We start from the raw sequence: 21,151 nt of genomic DNA on the forward strand, positions 1-21,151 counted from the left end.
TTTACTGTTAATGGATATTTAGGTTGTTACAGTATTTGTAATTACAGACAATGCTATAAATGTCTTTTGGTGGAAACAAGCACTTATTTCTTTTGAGTAAATACCTGAGAGTGGAATTGCTGGGTTGTGGGGGAGGTACACATTTAATTAGATACTATCAAACGATTTTCCAAAGTGACCACACTTTTACATTGTCATGAGCAATATATGAGAACTAATCCTAAAGCTACATACTGTATCAGAACTGCAGTTGCTCTACATTCCCACTAGTCCTTATTATATTATCAGTTCTTTGCATTTTAGCCATTCTAATGTGTGTATAGTGATATTTATTTCTTTGATGACTAATGGTGCTGGGAGCTTCTTATATGCCTGTTGGTTGTGTGAATATCTCCTTTTTAAAAAAAAAAAAAAACAAAATATCAAACTATTGTATTTTGAGATAATTGTAGATTCCCATACAGTTATAAGAAGTAATAGAGAGATTCAGTGAACTCTTTATCTAGTTTCTCCTAAATGTTTCATCTTGCAAAATAGTAGTATAATATCCCAACAAAAATATTGCCATTGATACAGTCAAAATACAGAACATTTCCATCACCTGAAGGATCCCTAATGTTGACTTTTATAGCTATACTCACATCTTTTCCACTTCCCCACTTTCCCATAATCCCTGACAACCACTAAGTTATTTTTTTATATAATTTTGTCATTTCAAAAATGTTATTGAGGCTGGGTGTGGTGGCTCATACCTCTAATCCCAGCACTTGGGGAGGCTGAGGCGGCCTAAGGTTAGGAATTCAAGACCAGACTGGCCATCGTGACGAAACCCCATCTCTACCAAAAATACAAAAAATTAGCTGGGCATGATGGTGGGCGCCTGTAATACCAGCTACTTGGGAGGCTGAGGCAGGGAGAATCCCTTGAACCCAGGAAGTGGAGGTTGCATGAGTCTAGATCACGCCATTGCACTCCAGCCAGGGCAAGAGTGAAGCTGTCTTAAAAAAAAAAAAAAAAAAAGGGCAGAGCGCGGTGGCTCACGCCTGTAATCCCAGCACTTTGGGAGGCCGAGGCGAGTGGATCATGAGGTCAAGAGATCGAGACCATCCTGGTCAACATGGTGAAACCCCGTCTCTACTAAAAATACAAAAAATTAGCTGGGCATGGTGGCGCGTGCCTGTAATCCCAGCTACTCAGGAGGCTGAGGCAGGAGAATTGCCTGAATGGAGGAGGCGGAGGTTGCGGTGAGCCGAGATCGCGCCATTGCACTCCAGCCTGGGTAACAAGAGCGAAACTCCGTCTCAAAAAAAAAAAAGAATGTTATACAAATGGAATCAAACAGTTTGTGTAGCTTTAGAATTAGCTTTTTTTTTTTTCCCCCCACTCAGTATGATTCTGTGGAAATTCATCAAGGTTGTTTCATATGTCCTTTTGGTGGTTCATTTTTATTGATGAATAGCATTCCATGTCATGGATGTATCACAATTTGTTAAACCGTTTACTTATTGAAGGACATCTGGGTTGTTTCTGGTTTTTGACTATTATAGACAAAGCTGCTATAAGCATTTCTTCACAGGTTTTTGTATACACACATATTTTTATTTCTCGGAGATAAATACCCCAGGACTACAATTGCTGGGACATATAGTAGTTACTTGTTTAATTTTTCAAAAAAGTGCCATACTGTTTTCCAGAATTGCTGGAAAACATTTCATATTTCCACCAGTAATGCATGAGTGATCCAGTTTTTCTGAATCCTTGCCAACATTTGGTGTTGTCACTGTCTTTTATTTTAGCCATTCTGATAGTTGTAATACCTCATTGTGGCATGAACTAGCATTTTCCTAATGGCTAATGTGCTTATTTGCTGTCTGTTTATCCTGTTCTGTGAAATGTCTGTTTATATATTTTCCTATTTTCTTTTTTTTTTTGTTTTTTTTTTGAAAGAAAGAAAGAAAGAAAAAGAATAAAGAGGAGGAAAAAGGAAGACAAAGAGAGAGAGAGAATGGGAGTATTGCTTTCATGCCCAGGCTAGAATGCAGTTTAGTAATGGGTATTGAAAACCTCTTTTATACCAATAATTATACTTGATGTAAACAGGAAGGAATAAGGGAAGAAAATAACAAACGAGCAGCCAACCAATATTTCATTTAAACCTATGAAATGCTATGCGATTACTGAGGAGTGATTTACTTCCAATTATGTAGTCACTTATGGAATAGGTGTGAGGTGGTAATGTCTGTTTTATGTATTTGAAGTGGAGAGTTCTATAAATGTTTATTAAGTTTACTTGTTCCGGGTCTGAGTTCAAGTCCTGGATGTCCTTGTTAATTTTCTGTCTCATTGATCTATAAAATCGTTAGCTCTTCTTGTTACATTGATCCTTTTGCCATTATGTAATGTCCTTCTTTGCCTCTTTTGCTCTTTGTTACTTTAAAGTCTACTTTATCAGAGGCGAGAATTGCATCTCCTGCTTTTTATTTGTTTATTTTTACTCTCTGATTGGTTGATAAATCTTCCTCCCTCTCTTTGAGTCTTTGTGTATCGTTGCATGTGAGATGGGTCTGGATACAGCATAGCAATGGGTTTTGGCTTTTTATCCAATTAGAATATACATAACTTTAATACTAGCATTTGATGCTAGCTGGCTGTTTTGCCCATTAGTTAGTGTAAATTTTTTGTTGTGTTAATCTTCTTTTCTTTTTGATATATTTTTGGAAAGGCTGATATTGGTTGTTCCTTTATATGTATAGTGCTTCTTTCAGAAGCTCTTGTAAAGCAGGCCTGGTGGTGGTGAACTCTCTAAGTACTTGTTTGTTCACAAAGGATTTAATTTTTCCTTCGATTATAAAGCTTAGTTTGGCTGGATAGGAAATTCTGGGTTGAAAGTTCTTTTTTTTAAGGATGTTAAATATTGGTCCCCACTCTTTTCTGGCTTGTAGGGTTTCTGCTGAGAGATCTGCTGTAAGTCTGATAGGTTTCCCTTTATGGGTAACCTGACCTTTCTCTCTGGCTGCCCTTAGTATTTTCTCCTTCATTTCAACCCTAATAAATCTGGCAATTATGTGCCTTGGGGTTGGTCTTCTTGAAGAATATCTTTGTGGTGTTCTCTGTATTACCTGGAGTTGAATATTACCCTGCCTTGCCAGGTTGGGAAAATTTTCCTGAATGATATCCTGAAGAGTATTTTCCAACTTGGATTCATTCCCTTCATCACATTCAGGTACACCTATCAAACGTAAATTAGGTCTTTTCACATAGTCCCATATTTCCTGGAGACTTTGCTCATTCCTTTTCATCCTTTTTTCTCCAATCTTGTCTTCTCGTTTCATTTCGCTGAGCTGGTCCTCGACTTCTGATGTCCTTTCTTCTACTTGATCAATTCGACTGTTTAAACTTGTGCATGCTTCACGAAGTTCTCGTGTTGTGTTTTTCAGCTCCATCAATTCACTTATATTCCTCTCTAAATTGTCCATTCTCGTTAGCATTTCGTCAAACCTTTTTTCAAGGTTCTTAGTTTCTTTGCATTGGGTTAGAACAAGTTCTTTTAATTCACAGAAGTTTCTTATCACCCACGTTTTGAAGCCTGCTTCTGTTATTGGAACACACTTGTAATCTATTAAGCCTTGTTCCGTTACTGATGAGGAATTGCGATCCCCTGTAGAGGGAGAGGCATTCTGATTTTGAGTATTCTCTGCCTTTTTACGCTGATTTCTTCCCTTCATTATATGTTTATCCGTCTGTTGTCTTTGTAATTACCGACTTTCTAACTAGGTCTCTGAGCAGACGTCCCAACTTGTTGATTCCCAGCGCCAAAATCTGAGCAATCCACTGCGCCGGCCAAAATAGCGGTGTTAAGATTGATGGTGCTTTTCTGTCCGGGAATCTCCGGACTCTGCACCAAAAACTGGCGCGCTAAGGCACCAGCAAAACCGCCGCGCCGGCCACAAGAGTCGCCCTGGTGACACGTGGGGCTCCTCTGCTGGGAATCTCCTGATCCCTTAGCAACAAATATTCGTCTGAAAGTGTGGCATTCTCTCGTTCTCTGCGCTTTCACTGGGAGCTAGGAGCCCGAGCTGCTAGTGATCAGCCATCTTGGATCTCTCTCCTATTTTCTTATTTTCTAATTGAATTATTTGCTTTTTTATTGTTGAGTTTTGGGACTTCTTTATATATTCTGGATACTAGTTCTTTATTAGATATGTGATTAGTAAGTATTTTCTTCTATTCTGTAGATTGCCTTTTTAATCTCTCAACAGGTTTTTAACAGAGAAAAAGTTTGAATCTGGATGAAGTTCAATTCATCAGTTTTCTCTTTTATGAATTGTGCTTTTGGTGTCAAGTCTAAGAATGCATTGTCTAGCCTTGTAGCCATAAGATTTGCTCAATTTTTTCCCCTAGACGTTTTGTAGTTTTATGTTTCACATTTGTGCCTGTGATCCATTTTAAATTAATTTTTGCATAAAGTTGAGGTTTAGTTTTTCTTTTCTTTTTTTTTTTTTTTGAGATGGAGTCTTTCTCTGTCACCAGGCTGGAGCGCAGTGGCATAGTCTCAGCTCACTGCAACCTCCGTCTCCCGGGTTCAAGTGATTCTTTGCCTCAGCCTCCTGAGGGGCTGGGACTACAGGTGCATGCCAAACACCCGGCTAATTTTTGTATTTTTAGTAGAGATGGTGTTTCACCATGTTGGCCAGGATGGTCTTGATCTCTTGACCTTGTGATCCACCCGCCTCAGCCTCCCAAAGTTCTGGGATTACAGGCGTCATACCGTGCCCGGCCAGTTTTTCTTTTCTTTTAACCTATAGATGTCCACTTATTCTGGCATCATTTGTTGAAAAGGCTGTCTTTTCATCATGGAATTGCTTTTGCATGTTTGTCAAAAATTCCGTTGGCTGTATTGTGCAGGTCTACTTCTGGGTTCTCTATTCTTTTCTATTGATCTATTTGTCTGTCCCTCTGCCAGTATCACATAGTCAGATATTGTAGCTATATAATAAGTCTTGAACTCAGAATGATTCCTTCTACTTTGTTTTTAGAGTTGTGTTTTAGCTATTGTAACTACTTTGCTTTTCCCTATAAATTTACAAATAATATTGTTTATATCTACAAAAAGCCTTCAGGGATTGTGATAGGAATTGTGTTAAACCTGCATGTCACTTTGGAGAGAATTGACATATTTACTATGTTGGGTTGTCCAGTCCATGAACGTGGAATGCCTCTCCATGTATTTATGTCTTCTTCAGTTTCTTTCATCAGCATTGTGTAGTTTTCATCATGCAACTTTTTGTACATATGTTGTAGATTTATATCCAAGTATTTCATTTTTTTTTGAGAAGTTATGTATGCTGTTGTATTTTTTCAATTTTGGCGTCCATGTGTTGATTACCCTTATATAGAAATTCAATAGATTTTTGTATGTTTATCTTGAGTCCTAATACCTTACTCTGAACTGACTTACATTTTCTGTATTCCTCTTTTTATTTATTTATTTATTTTTATTTGGAGTCTCTTGCTCTGTTACCAGGCTGGAGTGCAGTGGTGCGATCTTGACTCACTGCAATCTCTGCCTCCTGTGTTCAAGCGATTCCCCTGCTTCAGCCTCCCAAGTAGCTGGGACTACAGGCACACACCACCATGCCCAGCTAATTTTTTGTATTTTAGTAGAGACAGGGTTTCACCATGTTGGCCAGGATGGTCTTGATCTCCTGACCTCATGATTCTCCCACCTTGGCCTCCCAAAGTGCTAGGATTACAAGCGTGAGCCACCACACCCAGCCGCCTTAAATTTTCTATGTAGACAATCAGGTTAACTGAAAATAGGGTTAGTTTTGTTTCTTTCTTTGCAGGAATGGAGAATGATATATATATTTTTTTCTGTAGCTGCTTGAATATATAACAGTACTAGATCCTGCCCATTGTTAAGTCAAAAATGAAACAGACATTATGTTCCAAATCTTGAAGATACTGGGAGACCATAAGAACTGATGAGGTGGTTGAGGATCAGAGTGGAATTGAAAATGGCACTTAGATTTTTGTTTCTAATTGGATAGACGAGATGCTGTTATTTGAGGTAGGGAACTCAGAAGTAAAAGGATATTTGGGAAATACAGTCGTATCTACTTTGGACATGTTGGTTTTTCCAGTGCCTATGGGACATCTACGTTGACATGTCCAATAGATATTTGAAGTTTGAACTTAGAATTGGGGGGCAGGTTAGGGTTATATTAGGAATTCCTACATTGAGTTAGTAGTTGATGCTGTGGGAGAAAATACATGTAGAATGAATAGAGAGATCTGATGAAGAAATGCTAACAATGGAATAGCATTTAAAAATTGGAGAATGAAAAGAATGCACTGTCGCAAAAAGCATAGAAACTTCTCCCCTGTCAAAATTCTACCTGTTTGTCAACATGCATCGTAGACTGTTCAGTGAAATCTTCCTCACATCATCACCTGCCTACTCTGTTTAATAATTTCCTAATATGTGTTTTCTATAGCGATTTCTTCTTCTTCTAGTCTAGCATTTACCACACAGCCATGCTATAGCTTATTGCTTTTGTTTGTGTCTACTTCCCTGTCAAGATTTTATGTTCTTTGAAGGCAATGGTTGGGTCTTATTCATCATTGTTTTTCCTTTGTATGACAGTTGAAGTAATAGATGGTCAGTTTCAGAGGCTTGAAGAGGAAGGGGGTAACAGAAAAATTGAGAATATACCATAAGATTTGTTGGTCACTGACTTGAAAGAAAGTGTTATCTCTAGAAAAGTGGGGAATAAATGGAGAGTTTTATAGTGTTTCTGCGCTCAAGTTAGTTTTTCCCCTTTTTACACCCCCTTACTCCTTCTCTCATTATGTTCTAATCTTTTTTGATATATTGTTTCATTATGATGGGGCAGTACTCTTCCACAAAAAAGACTAGTAAGGCGTCTGCTATTCTTCCTAATTCAGCTCATATCCCTTTCTCCATGCAATTCCTGCCTTCACCTGTATTAAACTCACTCTGCTAAACTTCTGTGTTACTTTCTATTATATTACTAACACTTAATCAGTCCTTAGTATCTGTATTTCTTGTGCATATTATGATTTATATTGCTTTATTTCCTGGAATGTTAATAGTTTGCTCAATAAATACTTAGATGTCATGTCTATCCATATAATTGCTGAATTGTTTCAGGGCTTTTTTGGTTCTAATCTAGAAATCTTCCTTTTATATTCAGAGTTCACCAAAAAAAAAAAAAAAAGTTTTCAATCTAAATTTAAAAGCTAAGTCACGAAGACTGATTGGTTGATATTTTTTATAAAACATTCCTGTGATAAACTTCTGCAGTCTTTTGTATTGAAACTTGTTCCTGTTTCTGTGTTCTGGTAGCATGTGATACTTATTTGTGTTGTTAAGTAGATTCTTAATATTATTTTTTCAGGCCTTTTTTAATGGGCTCCAGGAGGCCAGAAATCATTACTTTTTAAATTTACTTTTTGTATTACCCACACCCCCTGTTTTCTTTGCCACACAGTCGTCATGTTTGAATAACTGAATGAATTTCTCTGGTTTCTATTAGTGAAGCTCTCTGATAGTAATAGGCTGATAAAATCTTTAATATAGTTTTATTATAGCATCCAATTTTTATTTGAATTGTAATTTTTTCATTTAAAAGTATATTCCATTTTTTAGTTTAAAACTGTTTTAAGGCATTACAAATATTTATCTCAGTATATGGAAATTATTCAACAAATGACTCATGTTGTGATTTCTTGTATATTTTACCCTTAATAAATTCAGCTTTCTAAAAAATAAAAATAAAAAAAATAAATTCAGCTTTCTTCCTTTCTATCCTGAACATTGTATTTTTATAGAGGAACTAGTAAAATGCCAGCGTTTTTACTTTAATTTTTAAATATATGCTTTTATTCAGTAGCTTCCACATACAAGCTAATTTAAGTGGGAAATGTTGGTTGGATTAAACAAAAAATCCTTTCTCTTTCCAGATTGCAGCAATTCTCCGGAAACGGAAATTAGACTATTATTTACACAAACTACTCCCTGAGATCCTACAGTCTGCTTCATTTCTAACTGCTAATGGGGCCTTGTATATGGCTTTCTTTTGCATTTTAAGGTTAGTACTCATAATCACTATAGATATTAATATAGGTTCTTTTGTTGAAATAAAAACAAGTATGTGTTTACATAAATGTTATTTGGGTTACTGTCCCCATCCCCGTTTTTACTTTAATCTGTGAAGTGACATTTATGTCAATGAAAGCTTGTAAAACCAGAAACTGTGGGCCTCTTAACCGCAAGACGTAATATAAACTTCAAATTATTAGTGTAATTATATAGCAAAAATGCTTTAAGATGTTATACATATTCTGAGGCCTGTTATAGTTACCAGGTTGTTGAATATGATTTCTTAGCTTTTCCTCTTCATAGATCAGGAATTCGAAGTAACTGTCTATGATACAGGTTAGGGCCATCTGCAGTGAATAAACTTCAAAAAGACTATAAAATATACATTTTTTGTATAAAGCAGTAAGTTAACTTTTGGTATATTCTATTGTTGGAACTTTTGGTCCTGATTCAGTCTTATATATATTACCTGTGCTGCATCTTTATACATTATAGTGATGCAGATAGAATTCAGTCTTTTGAGTGCTCTTACTTATCTGACATATTTGTTAGCTCTTTACTTCTTTTTATTTTTTTCCTGTTGATTGCTGAAAACTCAAACTTACAGTGTTTTATTTTTTTATAGCTTCCTATTAGTGTTGCACAAAGTAGTTGTGCAGGTATATTTTAACTGCTTAATTGCAATTAAAAATACAATTTCCAAATGTCTTTCACAGATTTTTCCCTCAGATCATTAATATTTATGAGCTTTCAGATTATGCAGAAATTAATTGATAAAACTTTTATACTATTGAACAAATCATGCCTTTAAATTGACGTGAAAATCTATGTAAGGAACTCTTTTTATCACGTGCTGTCTAGAAAGTTTCTATGACTTGTTAATGCTCTAATAATAATGACTAGATTAAAAAAAGAAAAAATCACAGTAAGTATACCTTGCTATTGCAGCATCTTTCTTTATGTTCTATGAACCTGTTTGGTTAGGTTGTTAGAGCATGTATCTTGAAAATACTAGGAGAACATAAAAACTTATGAGGTCACTGAGGATCAGGATGGAATTGAAAACGACACATTTTGTTCCCAATTGGGTAGATAAGATGCTGTTACTTGAGGTAGGGAACTCAGAAGTTAAAGCATATTTGAGAAATACAGTGAGATCTGCTTTGGACATGTTGGTTTTTCTGGTGCCTAAGGAACATCTATGTTGACATGTCCAGTAGACATTTGACGTTTGAACTTAGACTATATTTAAGGTAACATCCATGTTATCCCTATAACTGATTCACTGAGTCCATTTCTCTTAAGATTTTACATTCAATAACTTAAGTCATTTATGGATTTCATATTGGAGGGAAAACCACTCCAGTCTTCATGGGTGGAAGGTTTCTGATGTCCATTTCAAAAAATACCCAAGTTATGTGTCCTCAATAGCTTTTTTAATCTTTTTAAATCTGAGCTTCAATTTAAGAAATTATTTCAGGCCAGGGATAGTGGCTCATGCCTGTTACCTCAGCACTTTGGGAGGCCAAGGTGGGAGGATTGCTTGAGGCAGGCAGTTCGAGACCAGCCTGGGTAACATTATGAGACTCTGCCTCTTAAAAAAGAAAATTAACCAGCCTTGGTGGTGTGCCTGTAGTCCCAGTTAACTTGGGAGGCTGAGGCAGAAGGATCCCTTGAACCCAGGAATTCTGGGCTACAGTGAACTATGATTGCAGCACTGCATGCCAGCCTGGATGACAGGGCAAGACCCTGTCTCTAAAAAAATAAAAATCTTGATTCTTATATATATCTATATATAATTTTCATAATGTATAATTTAGCAGTTGACCAACTTTGTTCAGATAATTTCTTGTAATTTTTACTTGCTACTTCTCCCTTTCTTAGGAACAGATTGTTTTGAAAGGAAAAAAAAATCTTCCTCATGTCTCCAGATATTTTCTTTTCCTCTTAAAATACCCAGGCAGCTACTAGTAATTTGTAATTTATGAGGCACTATGCGGATGCCTACTTTCAAGGAACATACTCTAGTAAATGAGAAATGATGTACACATAAAACTAAAATACTTAAAATACTTTAGTAAGTGCTGTAAGAAAAAGTTATCAAGGGTTATAGAAGCAAAGAAGGGAAAACATTTATTGAATATCTACCACGTGTTGAAAAATAGTCATAATAATAGTAACAACAGCTAACACTTCTGAATACTTGTTATGTGTCCTGCATGGCGCTGGGAAATACCTCATATAGTTCTCTTAATGGCTGTATGAGATAGGTAATATTATTCTCATTTGATAAATACAGGAAACTGAGAAGCCAGAGGGTTTGTATAGCTGGCAGGTTTGGATCCAGGGAATGCCTAAATGATTGTGGTGGGCTATTATTGAAAGGAGTGATACCCATTAGTTGTTACTGTAGTAGCTTTAACAAGAGTTGGTGAGGGACTTAACTATGGCAGGGACAGTAGTTGGAGAAGAATTTGAAAGAGAAATTGCATCTGTAATAATTTAAGGGAGTCATTTAATATGTGGGATAAGGGAGAAAGAGAGTTAAGGATGACGTGTGTCACACATAAGTGGATAGGTGGTTGTTGATGCCATTAACCTAGGAAAATAGAGGGAAGAGAACAAGTTCATGGGGTTAGGGGAAAGAGATAATGAGTTTGATTTTGGATATGTTTATTTTGAGGTACTGTGGTACATTTAAATAGAGGATGGATGGAGATGGGAAACTTCTATTTATAATAACTGAAATGACCAACTAGGAATTTGATACAAAAATTCCAAATTTGAATTTCAGGAAGATACTTGGAAAATTCTACTCATGGACTCCTGGCTTTGGTGCCGCTTTGCCAGCATCTTACGTGGCCATTCTCATTGAACGAAAAAGCAGGTAAAATTTTACGTATCTATTTGATAGAACTGATTACCTGTCCCCAACCCCAACTAGGATTTTTTTTTTTTTTATCACTTACAGCAATGAGAAATATTTCTAGATATATTTTTTTCGGTTCTGCAGGTATTTGAAAATTAATTTTATGTGTATTAATTATGTATTTTATTTGTTATCTACAAAATATAAAAATTAACATTATGGAGCAATAATAGTCTCTTTTTACTAAAAGATTAGAGAGTTCTGTGGTGTGACCTAACTAAAATATGGCATATGCAAGCTCTAGGCCAAGTGGCTCATGCCTGTAATCCCAGCACCTCGGGAGGCTGAGGCAGGTAGATCGCTTGAGCCTTGAATTTGAGACCAGCCTGGCCAACATTGCAAAACCCCATCTCTTCAAAAAATACAAGAAAATTAGCTGGATGTGATGATGTATTAGTGTAGTCCCTGCTGTTCAGGAAGCTGAGGTGGGAGGATCACCTGAGCCCCGGGAGGTCAAGGCTGCAGTGAGCCATGATCATGTGCTACACTTCAGTCTGGGTGACAGAGTGAGACACTTGTCTCAAAAAACAAGCAAATAAACAAACAAATTCTAATCAAAGGTATTTTCCATAGCCATAATAGCATTTCATTAAGCATAAGTACATAAGAAAATTAGTAATAGTTTAGTAATAGTTTTTTTATTATCATCTAGATCTGTACTTCACTTAATTTGCTTCAGGCTTATTGAATGATCTCAAATCAATTATTGTTATTACTATTATTTTTTGAGATGGAGTCTTGCTTTGTTGCCCAGGCTGGTGTGTAGTGGTACCATCTTAGTCTACTTCAACCTCTGCCTCCCAGGTTCAAGGCATTCTCCTGCCTCAGCCTCCCACGTAGCTGGGATTACAGGTGCCTGCCACCATGCCCAACTAACTTTTGTAGTTTTAGTATAGATGGGGTTTCACCATGTTGGCCAGGCTTGTCTTGAGCTACTGGCTTCAAGTGATCCACCCACCTTGGCCTTCTGAAGTGTTGGGATTACAGGTGTGAGCCACTGCGCCCGATCACGAAGCCACTCTTAATACATTTTTGTAAGTGCCATAGTATCTACATTTTTGTGGTTCTCGGTTTGAGTATATCAATGACTACAATACTTATATGTTTGGATTATTAGAATGATTAAACTCAAAGGATTGGTGGATGTTATAACCTCAGCAAATCAAGTCAGTAATTCCAGAAACATAAGGTTATTCGACCTGAAAAGAGAGTACATCATGATTGTTGAAGCATGGATTTTGGAGCTGTGCTGTCTGGCTTAGGAGCCCAGCTCTGCCACTTGCTGTGTGATATTCATTACTTGAAAAATGAAAATAGTGATAATCTATTGGTAGGATTCAATTAAATTAATTTATTTATTTTGAGACGGATTCTTGCTCTGTTGTCTAGGCTGGAGTGCAGTGGCATGATCTTGGCTCACTGCAACCTCTGCCTTCTGAGTTCAAGCGATTCTCCTGCCTCAGCTTTCTGATTAGCTGGGATTAAAGGCGCCTGCTACTGCACTTGGCTAATTTCTGTATTTTTAGTAGAGACGGGGTTTTACCATGCTGGTCAGGCTGGTCTAGAACTCCCCACCTCAGGCGATCTGCCCACTTTGGCCTCCCAAAGTGCTGGGATTACAGGCATGAGCCACCACGCCTGGCCTTATTTTATTGTTTTTTGAGACAGAGTCTCCCTCTGTCATCCAGGCTGGAGTGCAGTGGCTTGATCTCAGCTCACTGCAACCTCTGTCTTCTGGGTTCAAGCAATTCTCCTGCTTCAGCCTCCCAAGTAGGTGGGACCACAGACATGAACCACCACACCATGCCTGGCTAAATTTTTGTGTTTTTATAGAGATGGGGTTTTGCCATGTTGGCCAGGCTGGTCTCGAACTCCTGATCTCAGGTGATCTACTTGCTTCGGCCTCCCAAAATTTTGGGATTACAGGCATGAGGCACTGTACCTGGCCTTTGGGACTGTTTAGATACTTAAGTGAATTAATAGATGTTAAAATACTTAGAACAGTGTCTGACACATAGTAAGAGTTATATATGTGTTAAGTATTCTTTTTGCTTTGTTTGCCCATAAGTAATGAGAGAGTTATTCTGGTGAAGGTAATTTCCTAATCAATGAAAAACTGTGAATATGGGTTTTGAAAATATATTTTTGAAATATGTCAAATATATGAAACTAAATATGCTTTAAACAAGGTAGCTACTATTTACTCATATTTAGCACTCGAATAATAGCCTTTTTGTAGTTACGTACCTACTTTTCAACACAAACTGTTGAACACCTTTGTAACAATCAACTAGAATCAATGGTTATTAATATTTTTCCATTTTACTTTGTGTGTGAATGTATATGAATGTATGTGTTTTCTGTGTGTGTGAACCATATGGAAACATGTTATAGACATCATGCCACTTCACTCCTGAATACCTCAGCATTATCTCTTAAAATAAGGATAGTTTCCTACAGAATTGCAACACTGTTACCACACAAAAAACAATTAGAAACCATTTTTTCATACCATCCAGTTCATATTGTCCTAAAATGGCTTTTAATGCTATTTTTTGAACCAGAATCTAGTCAAAGTTTATGTGTGTTGATATATTTCTTTTGTTTCCCTTTTCTTTTCTTTTCTTTTCTTTTTTTTTTTTTTTGAGATGGAATCTTGCTCTGTTGCCCAGTCTAGAGGGAAGTGACATGATCTTGGCTTACCACAACCTCCGACTCCTGGGTTCAAGCCGTTCTCCTGCCTCAGCCTCCTGAGTAGCTGGAATTACAGGCGTGCACCACTATGCCCAGCTAATTTTTGTATTTTTAGTAGAGATGGGGTTGTACCATGTTGATCAGGCTGGTCTTGAACTCCTGACCTCATGATTCTCTTGCCTCGGCCTCCCAAAGTGCTGGGATTACAGGCGTGAGCCACTGTGTCTGGTTTCCTTTTTCTAAAAGTACTTTTTCTTGAGATAGGGTCTTGATTTGTCACCCAGGCTGGAATGCAGTGGTGTGATCATAGCTCACTGGAACCTCAATCTCCTAGGCTCAAGGGATCCTCTTGCCTAAGCACCACCCTCCCTCCACTCCCCTGAGTCCCCAGCCAGTGGCCGAGACTACAGGTGCACACCACCACGCTCGGCTAATTTTTTATTTATTTATTTATTTATTTATTTATTTATTTTTTTTTTTTTGAGATGGAGTTTCGCTCTTGATACCCAGGCTGGAGCGCAATGGCGCGATCTCGGCTCACCGCAATCTCCGCTTCCTGGGTTCAGGCAATTCTCCTGCCTCAGCCTCCTGAGTAGCTGGGATTACAGGCACGCGCCACTGTGCCCAGCTAATTTTTTGTATTAGTAGAGACGGGGTTTCACCATGTTGACCAGGATGGTCTCGATCTCTTGACCTCGTGATCCACCTGCCTCGGCCTCCCAAAGTGCTGGGATTACAGGCTTGAGCCACCGCGCCCGGCCAATTTTTTATTTTTATGTTAAGTAGAGATGAGGTCTCACTATGTCGCCCAGGCTGGTCCAGTCCTGAGCTCAAGTGATCCTCCTGCCTTGGCCTCCCAAACTGTTGGGATTACAGGTGTGAACCACTGTTCCTGACCTATTTTCTTTTAATCTAAGATAGTCTCCCCACTTTTTCTCTCTGCAGCATTGCTTTATTGACCAGGCCAGTTGTCTTGTTGTATGTAATACATTTCTGATTTGTCTGAGTTATTTCTTCATGGAATTGGTGAATTAGTTCAACAATTGGTCCCCAAGCCCAATATGGTTTTGCTGACTTGTAGAGGTATGTACTGCCTTGGTGGTCTTGGATAATATCTGGAAGAATTCTTTGAATTAAAGCAGAGACTCTTATTCTTTTCCCTTACTTTCTCCCAAATAAACAGGGTCTCTCTCTCTCTCTCTCTCTCTCTCTCTGCTGAGCTGCTTAGAACTGGGAATGAGGTGACACAAACATCCCTGTGGCCACCATCGCTGGGACTGTGCTGGGTCAGACTTGAAGCCATCATAGCAGTGAGTCTTGCCCAAGGCTTGCTGTAACCATTACCTGGCACCACCTGTGTTCACTCAAACCCCTAGGGCTCTATAGTCAACAGGTGGCAAAGCCAGCCAGGTTTGTGCCCTTCCCTCTGGGTGCCTAGTTCCTCCAGGCCCTGCAGTCCAAAGATCCTGTCTGGGAGCCTTGGATTGGAGTAAGAAAAGTTTGCCCGATGTTCTTTTCTACTGTGGCTAAACTGGTGCTCAAACCACAATATAAAGTCCTTCCCACTCTTCCATCCCGTTTCCACAGGCAGAAGAGCCTCTCCATGTGGGCACCATGACCACCAGCCCACAGCAGGCTTCTGCCTGGCCGCCGCTGATGTTCACTTAAATACCATGGGCTCATCAGTCAGCTAGTGGTAAATGCTGCCAGGCCTGGGACTCACCCTTCAGGGCAGTGGGCTCCCTTCTGGCCTGTGGTAGGTTCAGAGCTGCTATCCAAGAGCCTAGACCTGAACTAGGGGACTCCAGGAGCCTGCTTGTTGCTCTATCCCATTGTGTCTGAGCTGGTACCTAAGTGCAACATAAAGTCCCCTTTGGTTTTCCTTCTGCTTTTCTCAGATGGAAGGAGTCTTTTGCTGTAGCCACCACAGCTGGGAATATGCTAGGACACATCTATAGTCAGCATTTTTCAGAGCTCAAGGCTTATAATGTACTCCTCCCTGGGCATTGCTCTTGGTTATTCAGGGTCCAAGGGCTTGTTAGTCTGCAGTTGATGAATCCTGCCAGTACTGGTGCTTTCCTTTGAGGCAGAAGGTTCCCTTTTGGCCTAAGGTATGTCTAGAAATGTCATCCAGGAGCAAGGCTTGGAATGGGGCCTTCATGAGTCTGCCCATTGCCTTATCCTACTGTGGCTGAGCTGGTATCCAAGATGTAAGACAAAGTCTTTTTTACTCTCTGTTCTCATCCCTTTAAGCAGAAGGAAGGAGACATTTCTGTTGCTGTGAGCTTTACTGCCTGAGGTTGGGGTAGGGATAGCATAAACATTCCTTTAGCCACCCTTACTGGTGTTATTCTAGGTCATGTGCGACCCTAGTCCTCTGCCTCTGAACTTTGGCCAGCCCTAGGGATTGTTTGGGAATTGCAGTCCTTGTGTCCTAGACTGCCTTTCAGGTTTACCCAGGACCTCAGAGTACTTTGGTTTGCGGTGGCAAGTCTTGCTGAGAAACTTGAGTTCTGACCACTATGATGGGTGATTCCTCTCTGGCTAGGTCTGGTCCAAATGCTCCTTCTGTGCACAGGCACTGGTTGAGCCCAGCATAGCTTTGCTTTCCACGATGACAGGGCAGCACTGAGTTCCATGTGAAGTCTCTCAGTCACTGCGCTTTTCCTTCCCCAAGTGCACAGACTGTCTGCATTGCATGAGTGCTGCTGGGGGATGGAGGAGAAGTGGTGTCGGTGATTCAAGACTGTCTCTTTGATCTTCCTCAATGCCTCTCAACAATATGAAGTTAAAACTAGAAATGGTGATTGCTCTCCTGATTTTTGGTTCTTGTGATGGTATGTTTCTGTGTGCAGATCATTTTTAACATTTGGTATTCCTGCAGAGAGCATGAACAGGGTAGGCTTCTATCCTGCTATCTTGCACCATGCTTTGTTTTTGTTTCTTGATATCTAAAAAATCCACAACTCAAGCCAAAGGGCATTAATGCTTACTTAATGCTTAATGCCCTTTGGCTTTTGTTCTGTATTTTTTAGATATCAAGATTACAACTCTAGCTTTCTTTTTACTTGCATTTTCCTACTATATTTTACCTTTCTGTAATAATTTGTGTCTGTTTCATACACAAAGTAAAGTAGGGTTTTATTTGGTGAATCAATCTGAAAGTTCGTTTATTTTAATGTTAGTTAAACCTATATACATTTACTGATACCACTGATATCACTTGTGATACCACTAATACCATTCACCGATACCTCTAATATGTTTGTTTTCAGTTCTGCTACATTATTTTACATTATTTTTACCATGCCTGTCACTATATGTTTTTTTAACTTTTAATTTTAAATGATTACACACTCATAAAAAGTTGCACAAATGTGACATAGAGTCATTTGAACCCTTAACCCATCTTCTTCCAATGATGACATCTTAAGTAACTGTAGTATAATATAAAACCAGGAAGTTGACATTACTGTCAACTACACTACAGACTTCATTCAGTGTTCACCAATTTTTATGCGCACTCATTTGTATATGCGTATGTGTCTATGCAGTTTGTTCTCATGTATAGATTTGTTTACCCACCACCACAATCAATGTCCAAATTTGTTCCAACATTACCAAGGATTGCCCTTGGACTATCCCTTTGTAGTTGCACTCTTCTTCATCAATTCCTGTCTCCTGGTAACAACTAATATACTTTCCATTTCTATATTTATATCATTTTGAGGATGTTATATAAATGGAGTCATGCAATGTATAACCTTTGGACGTAGGCTTTTTCTTTTTTAAACTAAGCATGATGCCCTTGAGATCCCTCTAAGATGCTGCTTCTATTACTAGATTCTTCCTTTTTATTGCCTGGTAGCGTTCTACTATATGGATGTACCAGAGTTTGTTAAACATTCATCTGTTGAAGGACATTTATGTTGTTTTCAGTTTTTGGCTGTTTCATTCATGAACATGGTATATTTCTCCATTTAGTTAGATCTTTTATTTCTTTCATCAGGTTTTATAATTTGCGGAATACATTTCATACACAAATTGGATTTACACCTGTTTCCCTTTTTGGGAACAACTGTAAATGATTTTTTTTTCTATTTTTGTAACAGCTTTATTGAGTCGTAATTCATATTTCATACAGTTCACCCTTTTGACAACTACACAATTCATTTTTTAAAAATATATTCATAAAGTTGTTTAACTACCATCACAAACAATTTTAGAACATTGTATTCACCTCAAATAGAAACCCCTTTAACTGTTACCCCTAATCTCTCATCCTCCTTATCCAGCCCTAGGGAATCACTAATTTCTGTCTCTATAGGTTGCCTGTTCTGGACATTTTATATAAATGGAGTCATACAATATGTGTCATTGGTGACTGGCTTCTTTTACTTAGTGTAATGGTTTCAAAGTTTAATGTCATACATGTCATTTCATTACTTTTTATTGTCAAATAATAATTATATGGATAGGTCACATTTCATCTAGTCATAAGTTTATGGAAATTTGGATTGTTCCACTTCCTAGTTATGAATGATGCTACTTTAAACATTTGTGGACACATTTTTGTGTGGACATAGGTTTTCATATTTCAGGATTATGTACTCAGGAATGAAATTGGTGGTTTAATATGGTATCTCTGTTTAGCTTTTTGAGGAACTGCCAAGCTATTTACCAAATATATAAAGGTTCTAATTTCTTCATTTCTTCACATTCTGGCTGTCACTGTTATTATATGTCTTTCTGATGATAGTCATTGTAGTGAGTGTAAAGTATTTCATTATGGCTTTGATTTTCATTTCTCAGATAACTAATGATATGATATTGAGCATCTTTTCATATAGTGTTTGACCATTTATGTATCTTCTTTGGAGAAATGTCAATTCAAATCCTTTGCCCATCTTTTAATTGGGTTATTTATATTTTAATTGTTGAGTTGTAAGGGTTCTTTAGATATTCTATATATGTTTTTCTTACCAGATATATAATTTGCAAATATTTTCACCCAGAGTGTTGTTTTTTTACCTCATTGATCTTGTCTTTGAAACACAAACTTAAAATTTTTTTTTTTTTTTGAGACGGAGTCTTGCTCTGCCACCCAGGTTAGAGTGCAGTGGTGTGATCTCAGCTCACTGCAACTTCCACCTTCTGGGTTCAAGCAATTCTCCTACCTAAGCCTCCTGAGTAGCTGGGATTACAGCCATGTGCCACCATGCCCAGCTAATTTTTTTGTATATTTAGCAGAGACGGGGTTTCTCCATGTTGGTCAGGCTGGGGTCGTACATCTGACCTTGTGATATGCCCACTTTGGCCTCCCAAAGTGCTGGGATTACAGGTGTGAGCCACCGTGCATGGCAAAAATTTTTAATTTTGATGAAGAAGTTCAAGTTATCTATTTTTTTCTTTTGTGTGTGTGTGTGTGCGTGTGCGTGCGTGTGTGTGTTTTGTTTGTTTTTTTGGGAGTCTTGCTAAGTCATCCAGGCTGGAGTCCAGTGGCGCAATCTCCGCTATACTACAACCTGTGCCTCCTGGGTTCAAGCAATTCTCCTGCCTCAGCCTGTTAAGTAGCTGGGACTACAGGCATATGCCACTACACCTGCTGATTTTTGTATTTTTTTAGTAGAGATGAGATTTGCCATGTTGTCCAGGTTGGTCTCGAGCTCCTGACCTCAGGGGATTTGCCCACCTCCACCTCCCAAAGTGCTCGGATCACAGGCCTGAGCCACTGTTCCTAGACTGTTGTGTTTTTGGTGTTGTATTTAAGAAATTATTACCAGCATGAATATTTAGCTCCATGTTTTATTTTATTATTTATTTATTTGTTTATTTTTTGAAGTGGAGTCTTTGTCCATCACCCAGGCTGGAGTGCAGTGGCATGATCTTTGCTCACTCACTGCCCTGGTTCAAGCCATTCTCTTGCCTCAGCCTCCCAGGTAGCTGGGACTATAGGTGCGTGCCACTATGCCCAGCTAATTTTTGTATTTTTTGTATTGATGGGGTTTCACCATGCTGGCCGCACTGGTCTCGAACTCCTGACCTCAGGTGATCCACCCTCCTTGGCCTCCCAAAGTGCTGGGATTACAGGTGGGAGCCACTGTGCCCATAAAAGTTGTATAGTTTTAGTTCTTATATTTAAGTCTTTCATCCATTTTGAATTCATTTTTGTATATAGTGTGAAGTAGAGAGTATTATGTTTTCAATTTTTTCATGTTTGTTACTACAACATTTAAATATAATTGATTTTTTTGTGTTTTATCCTGACTTCTGTGACCTTGCTGAACTTTATTAGTTTTAAGAGTTTTTGGTACATTCCTTGAGATTTTCTACATAGACAGTTATGTTGTCTGCAAATAGGTATGGTTTCATTTCTTTTCCAATCTGTATATTCTTTATTCCCTTTTCTTGCCTTATTGTACTGGCATATTTCTACCTTGTACCTGCTCTTAGGGGAAGGCATTCAGGTTTTCATCATTAAGTATATTATTAGCTGTGGGATGGTTTTTCAGATGCTGTTTGTCAATGTTAGGATGTTTACATTCATTTTTAGTTTGCTGTGAACCTTTATTATGAATGGATGTAATTTTTGTTATATGTCTTTTCTGCATCAATTGATAATCTTTAGCCTCTTTGTACTTTTTTTTTTTTTTTTTTTTATCAGCAAGGACAAGGTCTTTGATAGTGTTGTTTGTCTACAGCTGGATTTCTCAAGTTTGGGACTGTTGACGGGTTTTGGGCCAGGTGATCTTTATTGGGAAGGCTCTCTTACGCAGTGTACCTGTATATGCCATTAGCACTGCCTTCCCCTCACTACCAAGTTGAGATAACCAAAAATTTCTCCAGTCAGTGCTACATGTCCACATAGGACAAATCTGTTCTTGTTGAGAACTACTTATCTATTTTTACTAATTTTCTTAGTGTAGTTTTATCATTTGTTGAGAGAAAAGTGTAAAATCTCCAACTGTGATTCTGGAATTGTCTGTTTCTCTTTTTAATGCTATCAATTTCTGTGAGGATTTTATTGGTATATGCACTTCTTTTGTTGCCATTTCTTCATGATGTCATGATGAATTGAACCTCTTATCAATATGGAATGTCCTTCTGTAGCTCAGATATTATTTGCTCTGAAGTTTATTTATTTTTTATGTTTTTTGAGACAGAGCCACACTCTGTTGCCTTCCGCTGGAGTACAGTGGCATGATGTTGGCTCACTGCAACCTCCACCAACCGAGTTCAGGTGATTCTTGTGGCTTAGCCTGTTGAGTAGCTGGGATTACAGGCACATGCCACCATGCCCTGCTAATTTGTGTATTTTTTGGTAGAGACAGGTTTTCACCATGTTGGCCAGGCTGGTCTTGAACTCCTGACTTCAAGTGATCCACCTGCCTTGGCCTCCCAAA

General features: G+C 38.3%; 1 protein-coding gene across 5 annotated transcripts in view; it reads left to right on the top strand.

Moving 5' to 3' along the window:
• TMEM135 (transmembrane protein 135) overlaps positions 1–21,151 on the top strand; it is a 305,900-nt gene that overhangs the window by 60,855 nt on the left and 223,894 nt on the right. For 4 of the 5 annotated variants that reach the window (XM_064365385.1, XM_064365381.1, XM_064365383.1 and 1 more), the window contains exons 2-3: positions 7,987–8,114; positions 10,920–11,012. In XM_064365385.1, the coding sequence (XP_064221455.1) occupies positions 8,092–8,114; positions 10,920–11,012 (116 nt within the window). In that variant the 5' untranslated portion in view covers positions 7,987–8,091. Of the gene's footprint in view, positions 1–7,986; positions 8,115–10,919; positions 11,013–21,151 lie in introns of those variants that run through there. The other variant, XM_064365384.1, reaches the window with a different exon arrangement.

Source organism: Aotus nancymaae, unplaced genomic scaffold, assembly GCF_030222135.1.
Source record: "Aotus nancymaae isolate 86718 unplaced genomic scaffold, 86718_ANA_hifiasm-v0.15.2.pri h1tg000059l, whole genome shotgun sequence".
Lineage (NCBI taxonomy): Eukaryota > Metazoa > Chordata > Mammalia > Primates > Aotidae > Aotus > Aotus nancymaae.